Consider the following 17,397-nt stretch of genomic DNA (forward strand, 5'->3'; position numbering starts at 1 on the left):
TGGAAGTTTAAATTTTACCGCCCTGGAGAAGTCATCATCAGACAGACCTTCTCCTCTTAAGGATGAGAAGCTGAGGCTCAGGATTGTTAAGTGGGATGTGAAGGCAGAGGCTCACCCAGCTCTTCTGACTGCCAGGATGCTACTCTCTCTACTCTGCAGATTCAGCTTCAAGCTTCTGGATGCAAAGAGGTCTGGAAAGATCCATAACTTCCTATGAGAACTTTCCAAGAAGGGCTGATCTTTTAGTTTCAATACTCTGACCCCTTTCTACTTCTTGACTTGAAAAACAAGCAAAAAAAAAAAAAAAAACCCTCACAAAACACTTTTATAATATAAAAATATCATATGCAAATGTGTAATTTAAATAAAAACAACAGCAGGGCATTTCAATATTCTACACAAGTGCCGTATAGATTAAGCAATGATAAGCATTAACACAAAGAATCTTGCAGCACAAATAAGGTTTGCTGAAGTGTATTTCTGAAAGAGCCGACCCAGTTCACAGTGAGTGGATTCATTCCCTCTATTGGGGTTGGTGAAGAGAATGCTTGGTTAGGGATCGGTTCTATTGCCCAAGAGTTCAAATAGTTCTTGCTTTCCAAGAAGAGGCTGCTCAGATTTCTTACCTTTCTGTCAGCTGGATTCTGCACTTCTAGGATACCTCTTCCCGAGTAGTGTCATACACAAGTACATTATTTTCAGGTCTTTCTGAATTCATCAACTTGTTATTTTCATTAATATTTTTAAGACCTTGCCAGTTTACGTAGGGAAGTGAAAAAGCAAAAGTATTTTAAGTAACATCAGGTACTTGGAAATAAGGCTGATATCCTTTCATTCATACTTTTCTTCTAGCATTTCAGCTGTTTTGAAAGTGGTCAGAAACTGCCAGGCAGGGAGAAGGGCTGCTATGTCAGGACTTGTACAACTGTGGCTGCCAAGAAGTGGAAGGGCTGAAAGTACAAGCCGTGTTTTGTTTTATCTTCCCCAACTTTGCTCTGTCCACACTTCCATATTGATTATCTCGCATACTTATTATTTACAGATCAGGGTATCCATTCAAGTTATTTTTCAATGTTGCTATTTTTACAGCGTCTGCCACCTTCGAGGACTTTCAGATTCGGCCGCACGCCCTCTTTGTTCATTCCTACAGAGCTCCGGCTTTCTGTGATCACTGTGGAGAGATGCTCTGGGGGCTGGTGCGCCAAGGCCTGAAATGTGAAGGTAAATGAAGGCTTCTTGCTCTACCAGGCTGGATGCATGCTGGCACGGTCTGCTTATGCTCTGTCCTCCCTTACAGTGCCCTTCTCTTAGAATTATCTCCCAGGCATTTTGGGGTGCATGGATTCTGTTTTGTTTATTTCTTAAACTTTTGTGTCTGTAGTATACACGTTCTAATGGGGAACCCTGATTCGCACATCTTTCCACCTCTATCCTATGGATGTGTTTCTCTCCTGTATTTTTCAGGATGTTTAAGCAACAGAGTAAAAATAAAATTTTCAGCTAAAGTAAGCCAGAAATGGGAATTATAGGTATTTCACGTTTGTTGAAATGAGCAGAGTTTCAAGAGGTTAATCAAATCATCCAAGGGCATTCACCTGTTGAGTGGCAAACTTGAACTTGAACCTGCATTTCTCTACCAATATCAGTTTTATCACGCTGGTGGAAAGAACTCCTTGAACTGAAGGATTCAAGGTGCTGGAACAACAGGATATCATCTTAAAATCTTACCTGTCAAAATTCACCTGAAACTAAAAAAAGAATACAAAGATATAAATAAATAAATAAAATCTTATTCTCTTTGATTTGGAAGATAGTGCTGTTTGAACTTTAACCAAAATGACCAAACATTTGTGATGCAACTTGTAAATAAACTACCCACAATTTTTGAATTTCTGTGAGGAGGGAAGTTAGGAGTCAGTGATATGGAAGAAACTCTGCCTTGAGTGTAGTTTTATGAAAATTTGTGTGGCCTGCTATGTGATACGTGGATTCTAAGTAGTGAATTCCAGCTGCATGGGAAATATGAACAGTAGAAATATTGAACGGAAAATGATACTTCCCTAAGTGGGAAATCTTCCAAGTATTGATCACTCACCAACCATCATGGAAGCTATCATGTGAGGTATTTTACGTATCTTCTTAATAATTCTACATGGTAGTTGTTATTATCTCCATCTTACAGACAGGGGAACTGAGGAGAAGTAATCTGCTCAAGGCCACGTAGAAAAGCCAGTTGTGGAGCCAGGATTCAAGAGGTGTGATGCAGTGTGATTCACATTGCCTTCTGTGTCCATTCACACTTGAACTTGGGGCAGCCAAAAATGGCTCAGACAATCTATTGGGAGTTGTGTTGTTAGATCCATCAAAGCCCAAGTCCATTATATCACAGATGTTTTAAAAAATGGTAACTAGCATAGTTGCAGAGTTTGTCCACTATGATTAGAATTCATGTCCAAATTGGAAGAGAAAATCAGAAAAAGCTCAAGTGAAAATTTGAATTTCTAAATGACCGCAAGAAAAATGCAAGCAGTACTATTTTATTAAATGTATACTTTACAACTAATATTGAAATAGCTTTTTGATATATGGTTGAACAAAAGTTATTTTTATTTTCTCTTTCTAGGATGTGGGCTTAATTACCATAAGAGATGTGCTTTTAAAATCCCCAACAATTGCAGTGGTGTGAGGCGGAGAAGGCTCTCGAATGTCTCCCTCACCGGGCTCAACACCGTCCGCACGTCGTCTGCTGAGCTGTCCACCAGTGCCCCTGATGAGCCCCTTCTGGTATGGCCTCCTGTTTATCCATTTCCCCGTTTACATGAGAAATCTGTGGGATGATGTGATAACAGTGTCAGTCCCAGACAGTGTGCCAGGAGGGGGGACACGGCGAGGGTGTTAATGACAGTGTTTCCTCAGGGCCTGTGCTGTGGATTGGTCACTGCTTCATCAAATATCCAACAGCTTTGAGTCTGCTTTTTTATCACTGAGCTCAGTGAAATTATAAAATATGTGAGGTTTTATCATGGTCATGGGGCCAGAGCAGCACCAACTAATGTGTTAATGTTGCAAAACATAGTTTGTCAAAATTTAGAAACCAGAGATAAAAAATGTTCTCTGAAGATTATTAGAGGAATCTGTGGCATGGCTGAGTGTTTATTTTGAGAGAAAATTTGAAATTTGCTCTCGTGAAACTATAGGAAAGTCTTTATCGCCTAGGATTAGTAGCACACATGCAAGTTTATTGACGGACATTGATTGATAAACCTGGTGAGAAAAGGAGCACTTAACATGTCAAGTATTTCCATTAGTTCTAAACTATATATCTTATGGATATCGTTTAAATATTCTTCTTTCTGAAAGTTAAATTTGCATTTTCCAAACATTCAAAACAAAACAAATATTGTAGTAAGTTTTTAAAATAAAACTTAAGTTTTATTACTCACTTAAGTAGTGAGTTTTTAAAATAAAAATTTATTCTGGAATAGGATTATAGTTTGAGGCTTTAAATTTCCCATATTGACGCATCCCATCTCCCAATGGATAGTATGAGGAGTATTTATAACCTAGTTATCATAAAAAGAGAGAACAATTTTTTTTTAATTACTGTAGCATTGAGGTTAAAAAGATCCTTCTTGGAATGGAAATGGGAAGTAAATTTTGAAGACATCTGTAATAAGTTGTATTAATTACTTGATTTTTGGAAAATATTTTATTGTGATGATTATATCACCTAAATTTTGTTATAGCATAAAGCAGGCATATAACTAAAATGAATGTTCATTTTGATAAAGAGGAACATTCCATACTCAGTTTATTTATTTATTATTTTTTTGGCCAGAGCTGAGTTTGAACCTACCACCTCCGGTATATGGGGCCGGCACCCTACTCCTTTGAGCCACAGGTGCCACCAACATTCCATACTCAGTTTTTACAGAGCTTTCTTTGGGTGCTTTCTTGTGTTTTCAGTATATCATTAAGTGCACTGATTGGGAGAAAGAAGGTACTAATTTTGCCAATAACTAGAAGAATATGTTACATTTTTGTAACTATTCAGACTGTATCCATATGAATATATATTATTCCATAAAGTTCTACTAAATGATTCTATTATTTCTCTATACTTTATGCATCTTTTTATTCATATTTGCATGTGTTCTTATAATAATTGGGAAAAGTCAGAGACAATTGGAATCACATAAGGCAAGTTTGTCTTAGGCAAAAAGTTAATGATAATCTGTTCTAGAACTATGCTCGTAGGTACGAGAGAAGAGCTTTTATCAGGTCAACTCTCCTGTGAGGGCCAGTTATTAAAGGTGAATAAAATATGAAAGGACAAGAGTTTGAAGGCATCTAAGAGCAACTAAGGCAGTCGGAATTTGAGGGTCCAGTCCCAGAGTGGTCAGTGCACAGGGCAGCCTCCCCCCGGGGAGACACGTCCAGCCCCAAATGTCACTAGTGCTGCGGCTGAGAACCTGTGGTACACGACAAAGCTGGAGAATTGCCAAACACTCTATAAAGCCATGGTTAACACAAGGTATTACAAAATGTCAAATATTGAGAATTAAGTGTTAAGACAATGTGGTATTAACACAAGGACAGAAAAATAAACCAGTTGACATAGAACAGAATCCAGAAATTGTATGCATATGTAGGCCAATTGATTTAAGACACAAATAAAACTGCTGTGAGGAAAGGATGGCTATCATGACAAATATTTCTCAGACCAATTGGATATCCGCATGAAAAATGTGAAACTTGGTCCTACCAGACACTATATGCAAAGTCATGGATTGGTAGCTTCCAAGATCACATAGAAGAGTTTCTACTAGAACGTTGGGTAGGAAAAGCTTTTTAAAACAGGCCTCAACTCACTGATGCTAAAGGAAAAATTTTGATAAATTGGGTGTCATTAAAATTAAGAAATTATTTTCATCAAAATATACCATCAAGAGAGTAAAAAGTAAGTAATAGGGTGGGAGAAGACATTTCAGTAAAATGCATTGTATAAAAACCTCTCACGAGTGTATAAAGAACATTTACAGAGAAGTTAGAAGATAGGCATCCCTGCTGAAAATATAGCAAAATACGTAAACAGCATATGGTTAACATCATTAGTTATTCAGGAGTTTAAAGTTAATGAGCCATACTTACACCAAGATGTCAGATATGGAAAGAAAATCTGAGGATAGCATGTATTGGTGAAGTTACTGAGCAGCATAGGTACACCACTGCTGGGAGAGTATACTGGCTCAACAACTTTGGAAAACAGATTGGCAGTTATCTTCTAAAGCTGAACATACCCATCTCATGTGATTCAGCAGTTGACTCAGCAGTTTTACTTCTAGGTATCTATGTAACTGAACTGTGTGGAGACAGGCACAGAAAGATGTATTACAAGCACGTTCTTCATGTCCTTGTGAATAATAGCTTGAAACCAGAAGCCAATCCTGGTGTAGTCAGAGAATGGAGTTTATGAACGGTTTGGCAATGGCATTACTGAATTACTGAGTTACTCAACAACACGGATGAATCTCACAATATAATATTGAAAGAATGAAGTCAGCCACAAAAGAGTATATACTTCTGAGTCCAGCGTATGAAGTTCAAGTCAAGCAAAACCAATTTCTGCTGAGATACTTCAGAACAATGGTTCCTCGTGGTGGGAGCCAACTGGGATGGAGCAGAAGTGAGTTTCACACGAGGTTGGAAATATTCTGTGTCTTGATCTCAGTACAGGTTATGCGGGGATGTGCACGTGCAAAGCCTCATCAGGCTGTACACCTAGACTATTACATGTTCATATAAATTATACCTCGATAAAAATGTTTTAAAGTGACAATAGCAAAGGAAGTTATATAGTCATTGGGGTTCTTCAACACAGGTGATGTGAGGAAAGAATAAAATAGGATATCAGAATAATAAATAATTAAAGTTCTGAGATCCCTATCAGTCAATTAAAAGAAAATGGATAAATTTACATTATTCAATAACAGGAAACAAATTCTTTGGGTGCTATATTGAAAGTGATGTGCCCCATCATCCTGGGATACAAGTATCATTTGCATAATAAGCATCGTTTCCTTTGGTACTTCTTATCTCAGATGCAAAACTATAATTCATATGATCTTCCTTCAAAGGGAAGCAAAACCTCTCTTTTTTCTTGGTAATCTACTGACATTTGTGGTGATTTTAAATGGATAGCAAGATAAAAAAGTTGGAGATATCTAAGTGTTTCTCATAATTTTTCTTTAAAACAATGCCCCATAAAATATTCTGCAAAAACTTTATCTTGATCAAATAAGATTGAAAAATACCTTTTGGTTCATCTAAGTATTGGCCATCACAGTAGTTATTAAGCATAATTAAGAAGTCTTGCTATAATGAAATTAGTGTTCCTAAATTAACTCAAATATGGAAGCCCTTGTCCTCATAAAACCAATGAACATCTTGTGGGGAAAAACATACGCTATGGGAAATGATATCTTCGGCCACCAGGGAATGAATGTGTTGCACAGACTATCTTGATACATGCACTAAATAGCAAGCAGCTGAAGTTGAATTTTGGTGTGATCCCACAATAAAGATGTACAAGGCTACTAATTAGAGGAAAAGAATGAGCTTTGGATATTGGATATACAGATGGAATGGACACTATCTTATTTGAAAATTGAAACACTTGATTTCCTTTCCCAGAGGGACAGCTTTGCCACCTCTGCATGCAAATATCTCAACAGAGTACCTGCAAACAGGGTCATAATCTTTTCTTTTTTTTTTTCTTTTATTTATTTATTTTATTTATTTTTTTTTTTTGTAGAGACAGAGTCTCACTGTACCGCCCTCAGGTAGAGTGCTGTGGTGTCACATGGCTCACAGCAACCTCTAACTCTTAGGCTTACGGGATTCTCTTGCCTCAGCCTCCCGAGCAGCTGAGACTACAGGCGCCCGCCACAACGCCCGGCTATTTTATTTTTTGTTGCAGTTTGGCCGGGGCTGGGTTTGAACCCGCCACCCTCGGCATATGGGGCCGGCGCCCTACTCACTGAGCCACAGGCGCTGCCCCATAATCTTTTCTTAAAGGTCAGCTTCGGATTTTTTCAAATGAGTAGTTGTTGTCCATGAGTTCTGCACATGTTTCCTGTCAATGCAGAAATGTTAACAGATAGTACTGAGTAACAATTCATCTTGGCAGAACCTCAATGTACATAACGTCACAAAGTTTCTGAAAAAATTTGCTGTAGATTGCAAATGAGGTTAATGGGATTCAGAAAACATAATAGGGTTTTTCTCAACATGCATTAGTTCATTCAACACTGGAAAAGAAATCACATTTCAAAACACAGTCACGTGTTTTTGTTATGAAAAAGAGTGAAATGTATTTTAGTTCAAGTTGTTTTCGAGTTATGAGGTACACCTGCCCAAAAAAAGCTTGTGTGAACAAGGATAAAAAAGAACATATAAATTACCAGGTAAGTGTTGTCTACTTAATCAAGCTCTATCTTATATTTTTCATTGACACTGCTTCTTCTAGCCTTTCTACTTTCAAATGGTATTTCCACTTTGAATGAAATCAGATAGGAGACAATGACATACATCAAAGATACTAAAATGAGCAAAGCATGGACTGTGGGCAGATTTCTCTCATTAAAACTCTCATCCACTATTGAACTTTTCCAGTTTGGAAACCACTGACTGATACTGATTATTCATCAGCTTATTCCTGCCTGCAGGCGGATAACAACTATGTAACATTTGATTACTTTGATGACCTTTTTATTTCTTTTCCCTTTGAGAGCGGATGAATTATTGTGAAGAAAATCTAATCTTTCACTTAAAGGTCGAAAATGCTTCATTTTGACTATGATTTATTTTCAACAAGATGAAAGAACCATGTTTCATCACTGAGACCACGACAAGTTCATTTTTTTTTACTTCACCTCTATCAGTTCATGCTGTAAACTGCATTATTACAGACTTGACTTTGTGTCTATAGTTCTGATTAAATGTTAAAAGCAGTTTGCAACTCAGATGTCTCTGTGGCCACAGACTGACTGGTATAACACTTTGCTTTTCTTTGAAAATATAGCAATGTGGAACATTATTGAGTAATGTGCATCATTTTCTTCCAATAACATTGTTTTCCTGTCTTTTTTTCTCCTTTCATTCTGCACCTTTGCCTGCTTTTTGCTCTTATAACTTCATCTTTCAGTCTCCTGTGAGTCCTGGCTTTGAGGTATGTACTAATACCACCTGGCCCTAAGAATGTGCTTTACCATGTTTTTCAAACCAATGTTATAATATTAGATTGACATCAGCCAATGACCTGTACTGACTCTATGACAATAAATAGGAAAGAGCTTAGTTTAGAATCCAACTCATTGAACTGCAGAAAGCCTGCAGGTGAATGTTGTATTTTCTTGTTTAACCATTCCTCATTCTCAATAAGACAAAGAGCAATGAAATTATTAAAATAATAGAATTAGATTCAGTAGGTCAAATTTTGCCCATTGATTAATTGATTTTCTATCGCTGGTGTCTTTTCTGTGCAACTGAGCAGACAGGTTGAGAATAAAACAGAATGTAGTCAGCCTTCACCCAGAACCATGTGAACTGAAACCCATCCATTGGGGAACCCTGTCCTAACCCAAGGAGCACAAAGCCACCCTGATGTAGGGGACACCGTCAACAGGCAGGGGTTCAGTTAGCACAGTAAAGCCTCAAACTGGTGGTGACTGAAGATGACTATGACTGCTTGTTACAGTTCCTGAACTTAACCTTTTCAAGAAAGGATCTCTTAAACCTTATGTATTATCAACGTCTCTTAATCATTTTTAAAAACATGGTATGCAAGTAGAAATACCAAGCTCTCAATCCTAAGCAGAAATTATATGTGGAAAAGAAACAAATTTCTTTCAATAAGGTTGATTAAACCCCCCTCCAACACTGGCTCTTTCTTGGTCTTAAGCAATTACTAACCCGAACGTGGATGGGAGATATTTAGGTCAAGTATGAAAGCAGAGTCTATGTTAGTGCCCTTCTTATGATGACTTGTTTTGACCAGTTTACTTGTTAATTAGTTTCCAGTATTTCTGTGTCTGTCCCTTTGAGAATTGACATACTGTTATTTTCCTGCATAAGAATATAAATTTCAAGTACCATTATTAGTGTCCATTATAAGATGGTCCTATTGATGGTCCTTGATGAGTCAAGATTTCTGATTCATGAGATTTAAAATTTAAAAAAAAATGTGTTTCAATAATAGAAAATTATCATTTTTGGAAAATCATGCTTGTTAAGAAAATGCTGTACTTCGAAAAAAAAGTTCACTGTGAAAGCTAGGTAAATTTAATTTTTTATAGGCTTGTAAATTTGATTTGTGATTTAAAATGGCAATTTAACATTCTAGACACAATTTTAAAAGCAAATGAGTATCTTTCCCTTCAAATAACCCTTCGGGCATGAAGCCAAATGAGGACAGGAAGCATTTTTTTCTTCCATATCCTGCGTTGTGGTAGGAAACTGATTGCAGAAAGGAGGCCTGAAGAGCATCTGATTTTCTGTGGAAGTTTTACAATCTAAAGGCAACCAGGCCCTCACAGGACAGCTCCTGCTGGAAATAAGATCATTTTCTGCATAAGCTCTTTTTCCTGAACTTTGTTTATATCGAGTTTGTAAAAAAGACAACTGACTTTTTTCCTTATGAATATCTTAAAAGGAAATAATGTATAAGATTTGATCAAAATTTCCTCAGAGAAATATTAGAGACAGTTATGTAAGTAGCAGAATTGTTATAGAAACCTATTCATTGTTCCATGATTAGTATATCTGGGTCAATTTACACTCTCAGGCTTGCAAAGGGCACATAAGTGTAAAAATAGATAAATCCTTTGACCTCCTAAAGCTTGCATAGATAGACCACATGCCAACAAAAATTATATGTGTTTGTAAAAGCTTCCTGGTATTACATCACAAGGGTATGTATTAATTTATATAGTTAATCTTTCATACTGATGAGGTTCTTTCTGTTTTTCAGTTTTAAACAATGCTGAGATAAGTATCCTTATGTATTTTTTGAACATTTCTAAAACTACTAGTAGGTTCTCAATAAACATTTGTTGATTGGGTTAGTTATTAGTAGGTCATATTCTTAGAAGCAAATAGTTCTTCAAAAAGTTACCTTTGAGGCTAAGAGGCTCTCCACCAGAACTCATTTTTGGTGGAAATAAATGCTTCTAGCCTAGTATTTTTGGTTATTCTTAACATTCAGACCACCCTACAGAAATTATTGGAAAATAAATTGCTGATTCTAAAAGCTATCCCTGATTTGACCATTTTATAACCTTATATTTTGAATTCTTTGTTTTTTTATGAAATTTGGACAGTATCCAGTTTAACTTTGTATGTAGGGTGCAGCAGATTTTCCAAATAACAATTTGCAATAAACTGTTATTAATTTCATAAGGATTTGCTGACTTACATTTAATTAAGATGAACATTGTACTCAAAGGAGCTTTTGATTGCAAGCTTTCCTGGAAAATCCCCCTACCTCCAAATGATACATTTAGTTACTATTTTCATTTATGAAAAAATGAATAGTATTATCTATAATCAATAGTATTATCTATAATTGGATATGATCCTGATGCACTTTATAATAGTCAAAGTAGATTATTTTCAAATGAGCAAATAATGAACAAAACATTACCCTGAATGATAGAACTTATGATAGTATTATGATGGTATTTGCTGCCTAAATGAATATTTTCCAGGATATTTTGCAATGTAGCCAAAGTCTATCTAGAAGTGAGACTTTGTTACTCTTGTGCTCTGGAGGTCCAGGAATCCTAGTAATTTATCTGAATTTAAAAGTCATCTTTCCATATAAATATGCACCACGACACCCATGTAGTATTTTGGCAGATATTGCAAGATGTGTAAACTGGTTCTCCAAATTCAAACCTGGGTAGTATACACTTTCAGTGAGGAAAAAATGTCATAGAATTTTTTAACCAGCAATTTGTGGCCTCCTGAGAATCAGATGATTTTTCTAGTGGTGGGTTTTTAAAGATGGAGCCCTGCAGAAAATTAACAGATTGGGAGGGCTACTCTGAGGTACGGTGACCTGATTTCATTCAACACCTTTAAGTGTTCATATGTGTACATTATGAAGAAAACCTGCAGATGTGCAGTCATAAATATGAACACTACAGGAGAGTTCTCCAAGACCCCCACTGGGGATGGGGACATTATGTCCCATACTTACATAGACAGAGAGTTGAGGAACAATTAGATCTTTCACGATGACTCTGAAGGACCTGTGTGTCCCTCAGGTGCCACGTCCTTGTAACACTCCTCACAAAACACAAAACACAACCCTCCTACCAAAAATGGTCATTTCCTTACTAACCATCTGTGTCCATCTAATGTCTTGCCAGGCCTGGCCAGATTTAAGTCTCCTTTCATTTAATTCCTGACTTCTCATAACTATGGAGCTCCTAGCTGAGTAATATGAAAAAAAAAAAAGATTGCTGACATTCACTTTGAGAGCTTAGGTGTCCTCATGACTATGCCCAGAAAAAAAAAAGGAGTGAGGGGGTGGGGGGAGACTTGTGAAGAAGAAATAGTAATGAGAAAGAGAGTGGAAGATTGGAATCGGTGCTATAAATTAGACCTCTAAAAACTAGAAGTAATTCAGCCTCTAAAACAGGGGTCCTCAAACTTTTTAAACAAGGGACCAGTTCACTGTCCTTCAGACCGTTGGAGGGCCGGACTACAGTTAAAAACAAAAAACAAAAAAACTATGAACAAATTCCTATGCACACTGCACATATCTTATTTTGAAGTAAAAAAACAAAACGGGAACAAATACAATCACACCGCCGCATGTGGCCCGCAGGCCGTAGTTTGAGGACCCCTGCAAAATATTAATCCATGTTTTCAGAAATGCTGAGTTACATTATTTTACTTGGTTCATTAGACATAGCTTTCTGATACTTTGTTAAATTTGATTAGATGAATTCCTCTCTCCCTCTTCATGAAGAGTGAGGGTATTGCTATTTGGGGAATAAATATGGTAAAACGCAAGTTGAGACAGTGTTCAGAAGTTATAAACCGGTATGCCTCTTTCTTCTAACTTGTGATGGTATCTATTTTTCTTTAGCCATGCACTGAAAATATCCACTTGAGTGATATCATTTCACCGAGTTAGTGTTTTCAAGTATTTTTAAAACCCGTGGGCAGGTAAAGGAAAAGTTTCTTATTTTTTCTTCTCTTTCTCTTTTTGTAGTTGGTATCCATTGAAATCTAGTCTCTGGTCCTTACCCTGTGTCACAAGCACGTGCACACAGCACTAGGTATTCACCACTGAGTGTTGCAGGCTGAGCTTACACTGTAAACTTGTCCTGTGGACCATGTGTGAAGGGGGAAGTTCCAGCCTTTGCAGCACTGGGCTGTGTTCATGGCATGCTTTCCCAGCTTCTCCTTGGTGTCTCCAAGACAGTAATCAATTGGCCAGTCTCTGTCCGGACTATTTGAATCATACTTCCAGTGAGCTCATAGACGCAGGCAAGGTCAAGTACTGTGGGGATGCTTGTTCCTACAATCGCTGTCTTTTATTTTCCCACATAATCTGTTTATTCTCCAGTTCACTTTCTATGTGCAGTCGAGATCTGACACTCAAAACCTCAAAGCAGAAGTTTCTGACATGCAGTTATTTTCTTCCTCAGTGGAAATGCCCTTTTCGTTATTGCACACGTTTAGAGTGCATGGCCATAGTTCACATTGCCTTCCGTAAAAAGAGAGGAAATCCTACTTACATTATGTCTCCCCTTTCCTCCAGGAACCCATAGAGGTGTAGGATGTTGGAAACTGACATTTTGAGAGAACAGTGCATATAATTTGCCACAATTCTTGAACAGTTCTGATGCTTTCCCTGAAAAGGGTGGATCATTTAAGAAAATAGTAAGGTTACTTTACCCTTCACTTCTGTTTACTCAAAAAGCGAAGCAATAGAAAAGTTAATGTGACTTCCAGGAGGACTTCAGCACTCAGCAAATCCAGATTGCCTTATGTTTTTAATAAAAGATTATATATGTTATTACTTAAAAGCTTTTACAAATTGCTGCAAACATTAAGAAATGGATTCTACACTGTAAAATGCAGCATCACCACTAAGCGAGGGCACACTTTTTTCCTGCCTGCCCACTGTTGTGAAAAAGTATTGATCAGCTTTTATTTGTACTATTTAGGGGTTTTGGCAGGGTGTTCAATGGATGTAGAATCAGAATAGCACCAAACATTTTGAAACTTACCAAACAGGCCACCTCTACTCACTGAATCACAGGCCTGGAAACGTGGTCCTGGGTGAACGCCATGTCTCAGGGGTTTTCATATTTGTTACCAAAGGACTTCTCTGTGCTGGGAAGTCCCTAACTTCCTTTATGAGAAGTAACGTGTTCATATAAGTATTGTTGGAACACGACTGTTCCTTTTTGATTCAGAAAGTGATCCGTCTCAGACTGAGCGTTTACAGCAATGTTTTACCAACAGCAACTATGGAGGGTTAGATAATTATTCCTAAGTGGATAAACAGGTTTCAGAATATATAAAAAGAAATTTCCAGGCACTTTGAGCATTGGGAGTACTGAGTTGTCCTGCATAAAATTTTAATTGTTAATAATACCCAACATATAATAGGATGGCAAGACTCACTTTGAGGTCACACAAAGTCTTCTCATCAGGAAATGCCCGTGCTGAACGAGCCCGCACTTCTGCTGTGGATATGGTTTCTCTTTTCTTCAGAACTTCATATATATTGGCACTTACTCTGGGTAAGACAGTATTCCAGAAGTTGGTGACTCAGTGATAGACAAGACAGAACCTATATTTAATGGAAAGGAAATAATAAAAACATTGATCAAATAGGTAACTAAGGCAGTTTCAGGGCAGCAGTGCCTCTGGAGGAAACAGTGCGATGACAGAGAGTCACAGAACGTAGACGGTAGACAGCACGTTGGGTGGTGTAAAGGCCTCTCAGAGAAGGTCACACATGAACTACAATCTGAGGAATAAGGGGAACTGTCCGTGAGAAATGAGGGCAAGAGCAAATGTGAAGGTCAATGACCTCAGTTTCGTCCTGTCTAGGATTCTACCAGACAGCAAACTCACTGGGCATAGAGAATGTTATTAACTGAATAAGGCCTCCTTGGAGGATCTGCCCCGACACACTTGTTAGTTTTGATAGAGCCATCTTGATGGCATTAGGAACCAACTGTCTCCCCGTGTTACTCTGCACTGTTCTTTGTATGATAGTGCAAAATGCTAGATCTTAAAGCCTTTGGGATAGAGGACTAATATTTTGTTGAATTGGTTTGTGCACAGGTGTGCCAGTATCTTTTAAGAATAATAGCAACTAGAGTAAATAGGAAAAGAGGCAGCTAACCAAAGTGATGCTGTACAATAGAAACTGTTTATTCAGCTAGTCACCGTGTTCTAGAAAACTTGCATGACTCAGACGCTGTCTTCTGAGCACAGACGAGCTGGTTCTGAAGTATCTTCTGCAGATCGAGGTTATGAGGTTCATGATGTTTCCATTGTGTTATAGCATGTAGAGCGCACTGCAGTTTGATTATTCTCGTTGTCTTCTGTGTCTTCCTTACTGACTAAATGAGGGTAAGAAAATACTTTGTTTCCTATATTAGCGCACACACACAAAAGCGTGAAAGTTGGGGAGAGTCTAGGGAGAGAGTAACTATTATTATGTCGGAGCAAAACTTCCCGAGTTCCACTTACAAGCCATGTGTCTTGGGCAAATGATGAACTTCTTTGTGATTCAGTTTCCGTACTTGTAAAATGGGGATCACACTAGTGGTCATGATGTATCAGTGGTTTAATGCGCCTGTCAAAGTTAGAAAAGTGTTTTCCATCACTGTCTAGATCTAGTGCGGAGATCTCAGATTCACTGTGGACCAGATTTAGTCCCCAGATAAGTTGACTGGCCCAGTGTTTCTTTCATCATTATTGGTTTGTTTTTTGTTTTTGTTTTTTTTTTAGTTGCCAACATTTAGATAAAGTTACTTCATAACACCCATAGATTTCCTGTTTCTTTTGGAAAACTAAAAGGTCTGGCAGCACTGTACTGGCACATTCCCGTGGCAGCTATTAGCAGTGTCTGTGCAGGGGACATCCCTTTTACACGGAGCCCACCCCCCACCAATTTACTCCACTCTCCACCATTCCCATTGCATGCCTGATCCCGAGAGCCACTTACTAGTATTAACAGCCTATAGGTATTTGAGCTTGTCACCCCTCTCTTTCTAGAGCAGATGAGTTTTGCATAATTTTTATTCGCAAAGGGGTAAGAAGCGACTGACAAGTACAAGGAAGCAGTTGCAGACAACTTAGCCAGTTGTCTTCTCCTACAGTTGAAGTCTGGTAAAGGAAATGTGTCAAAGTTATGATTCATGTAGTATCAAATTTTAAAAGCTTGCATTGCACTCTGTGTTCTATTGAAATGCCTCATCCATCATTCTTATGCATTTATTTCTTGAAAACATACATTCTGTTCAGGTCAAACAGTGCTTATTACTGCTGCCGTGTACCAGACACTTCTTTCCTTCAGTAGAAAACAAACACAGTTAAGACATTATTCTTCCCTTCGCAGCTCATTGTCTTGTGATTCAGACACATTTATAAAGTGATGCATATACATATGTATATATGATAAAGTATTCTCTGCTTTTCTATTTCTCTTTAACGTAAGGGGAGTTTATGTCTCCCATAATCCAGACACAATATGAGGCTGTGAAAAGAGTTTCAGTTCATAAATATCAATATTTTAATGCTCCAGGAGTTTCCATTTGATTCATGCCTTTTATAAGTGTCTTTTATCTCAAGAAATTTTGTGTTTGATTTTTACATGAGTGAGAATAAACAAACCCCAAGTAAAGGTAATATTTCTCCCCTGTTTTCTAGCTTCACTAATGAAAAGAGTTCATTTTGAACTGCCAAGTGGAATATACCTTGTTAGGAAATTGTTTCAGTCCTGTTAAGTGTTTAAGGACATGCTGGCAGTTGGAGTTTCCATAATGTAATCTAAGCGATAGTTTCCTGGGAAGGTTCCAACTTGCTGAGTCATTAATTTTAGCAAACCAGGTTGAAAAATAAATTCAGTCTCTACAAGAGGAGGCAGGATACGTTGTCCCTCGAAGTGGATGTTCAGTGCCTAGTGTTCTAACTTGGCAGTCATTTCAAATGAAACACTATCTACGTAAGAATTTTACAGATGCTTTACAAACTAGATTTTAATTTTTTTTTATATTTATACTCTTCATTTAATTTCTATTCCTGGCTTTAAAAGTTGACTTTCATCGTTGTTCTGTTCTCATATTCTCTTTCATCCGTGATTGCTGTGTCTGATCTGTTTTCTGAGTACAGAAAAGGGACCTTGATATATTTCATCGTCTGTGATTTGCCAGATCAAATCATTTACATGCATCTAACCCAATACCATGTTTTACAGCTATGTCAATTCTTGTAAAAGTTCCACATCTGCAGTTTGACCAAAATCTTCCAGTGATGAAAAGGACGATTCATAGGGCCCAGGACTAATATAAAAATTGAATTTGGAAGTGCCTTCTTCTGCATGTGCTTCCTATAGTTATGGAGAATGGAATTTTAGATACATTCTTCAGATGTTGAGCCAGTTTTTGCTATGAACATATTGATGAAGCAGAATAAAACAAAATATAGCTGCCCTCTTTCCAAAACATGTCAGCTTCCCTCCTATTCCCATAAAAAATAATCATCCTGTAGATTGCCCTTGTTCACCAAATACACAGGGCCAAACGGGAACAGCAAATAATAGTGCAAATTGTTTTAAATACAATTTAGTTAACCTAATAAACCTAGTAACCTTCACTGGTGTGGGTGTTGGTGGGTAAGGTCAAATTTCTCTTAACTAGAATTAACTTTAAAAAGAAAGGTGTTATTTAAAACTCTAAAGTACTATATACATTAATAATTTATAGTAATCAAAAAAAGAAGTTAATGAAGAATTTAAATGTAGTTTTTATATAAAGTTTATGTATAATGAAATCTCTTTTGTTATTACAGGCCAATAGCCTATTCTGCAAAGCCTTTGGTTTTACACACATATATTGACAAAATCCTTGTTTCATGTTTTGATGCTGGAAACAAAATAAATATATGTTTGTGTATGTCAATTGAATTTTTATGCATAAGCAATAATGTAGAAAACTTTATTCAAAAATACCATTGGTGATAGCATAATTTAAAAAAAAAAAAAGAAGAATGAATAAATACCCCATAAACACTTAGGAAATTATTAGTGGCTCCATGTTCCTTTTTTGTCTTGATTTGAAAGCACATGCAAATATATGT

At 37.2% G+C, this 17,397-nt stretch overlaps 1 protein-coding gene across 2 annotated transcripts in view; it reads left to right on the forward strand.

The window, feature by feature from the left end:
* Positions 1 to 17,397, forward strand: part of PRKD1 (protein kinase D1) — a 295,125-nt gene that overhangs the window by 217,059 nt on the left and 60,669 nt on the right. The window contains exons 3-5 of one of the 2 annotated variants that reach the window (XM_053595452.1): positions 1,090 to 1,221; positions 2,624 to 2,784; positions 8,207 to 8,230. In XM_053595452.1, coding sequence (XP_053451427.1) covers positions 1,090 to 1,221; positions 2,624 to 2,784; positions 8,207 to 8,230 — 317 coding nt within the window. The remainder of the gene's footprint in view (positions 1 to 1,089; positions 1,222 to 2,623; positions 2,785 to 8,206; positions 8,231 to 17,397) is intronic. The other variant, XM_053595453.1, reaches the window with a different exon arrangement.

The sequence above is a fragment of the Nycticebus coucang genome, chromosome 6 (genome assembly GCF_027406575.1).
Source record: "Nycticebus coucang isolate mNycCou1 chromosome 6, mNycCou1.pri, whole genome shotgun sequence".
Lineage (NCBI taxonomy): Eukaryota > Metazoa > Chordata > Mammalia > Primates > Lorisidae > Nycticebus > Nycticebus coucang.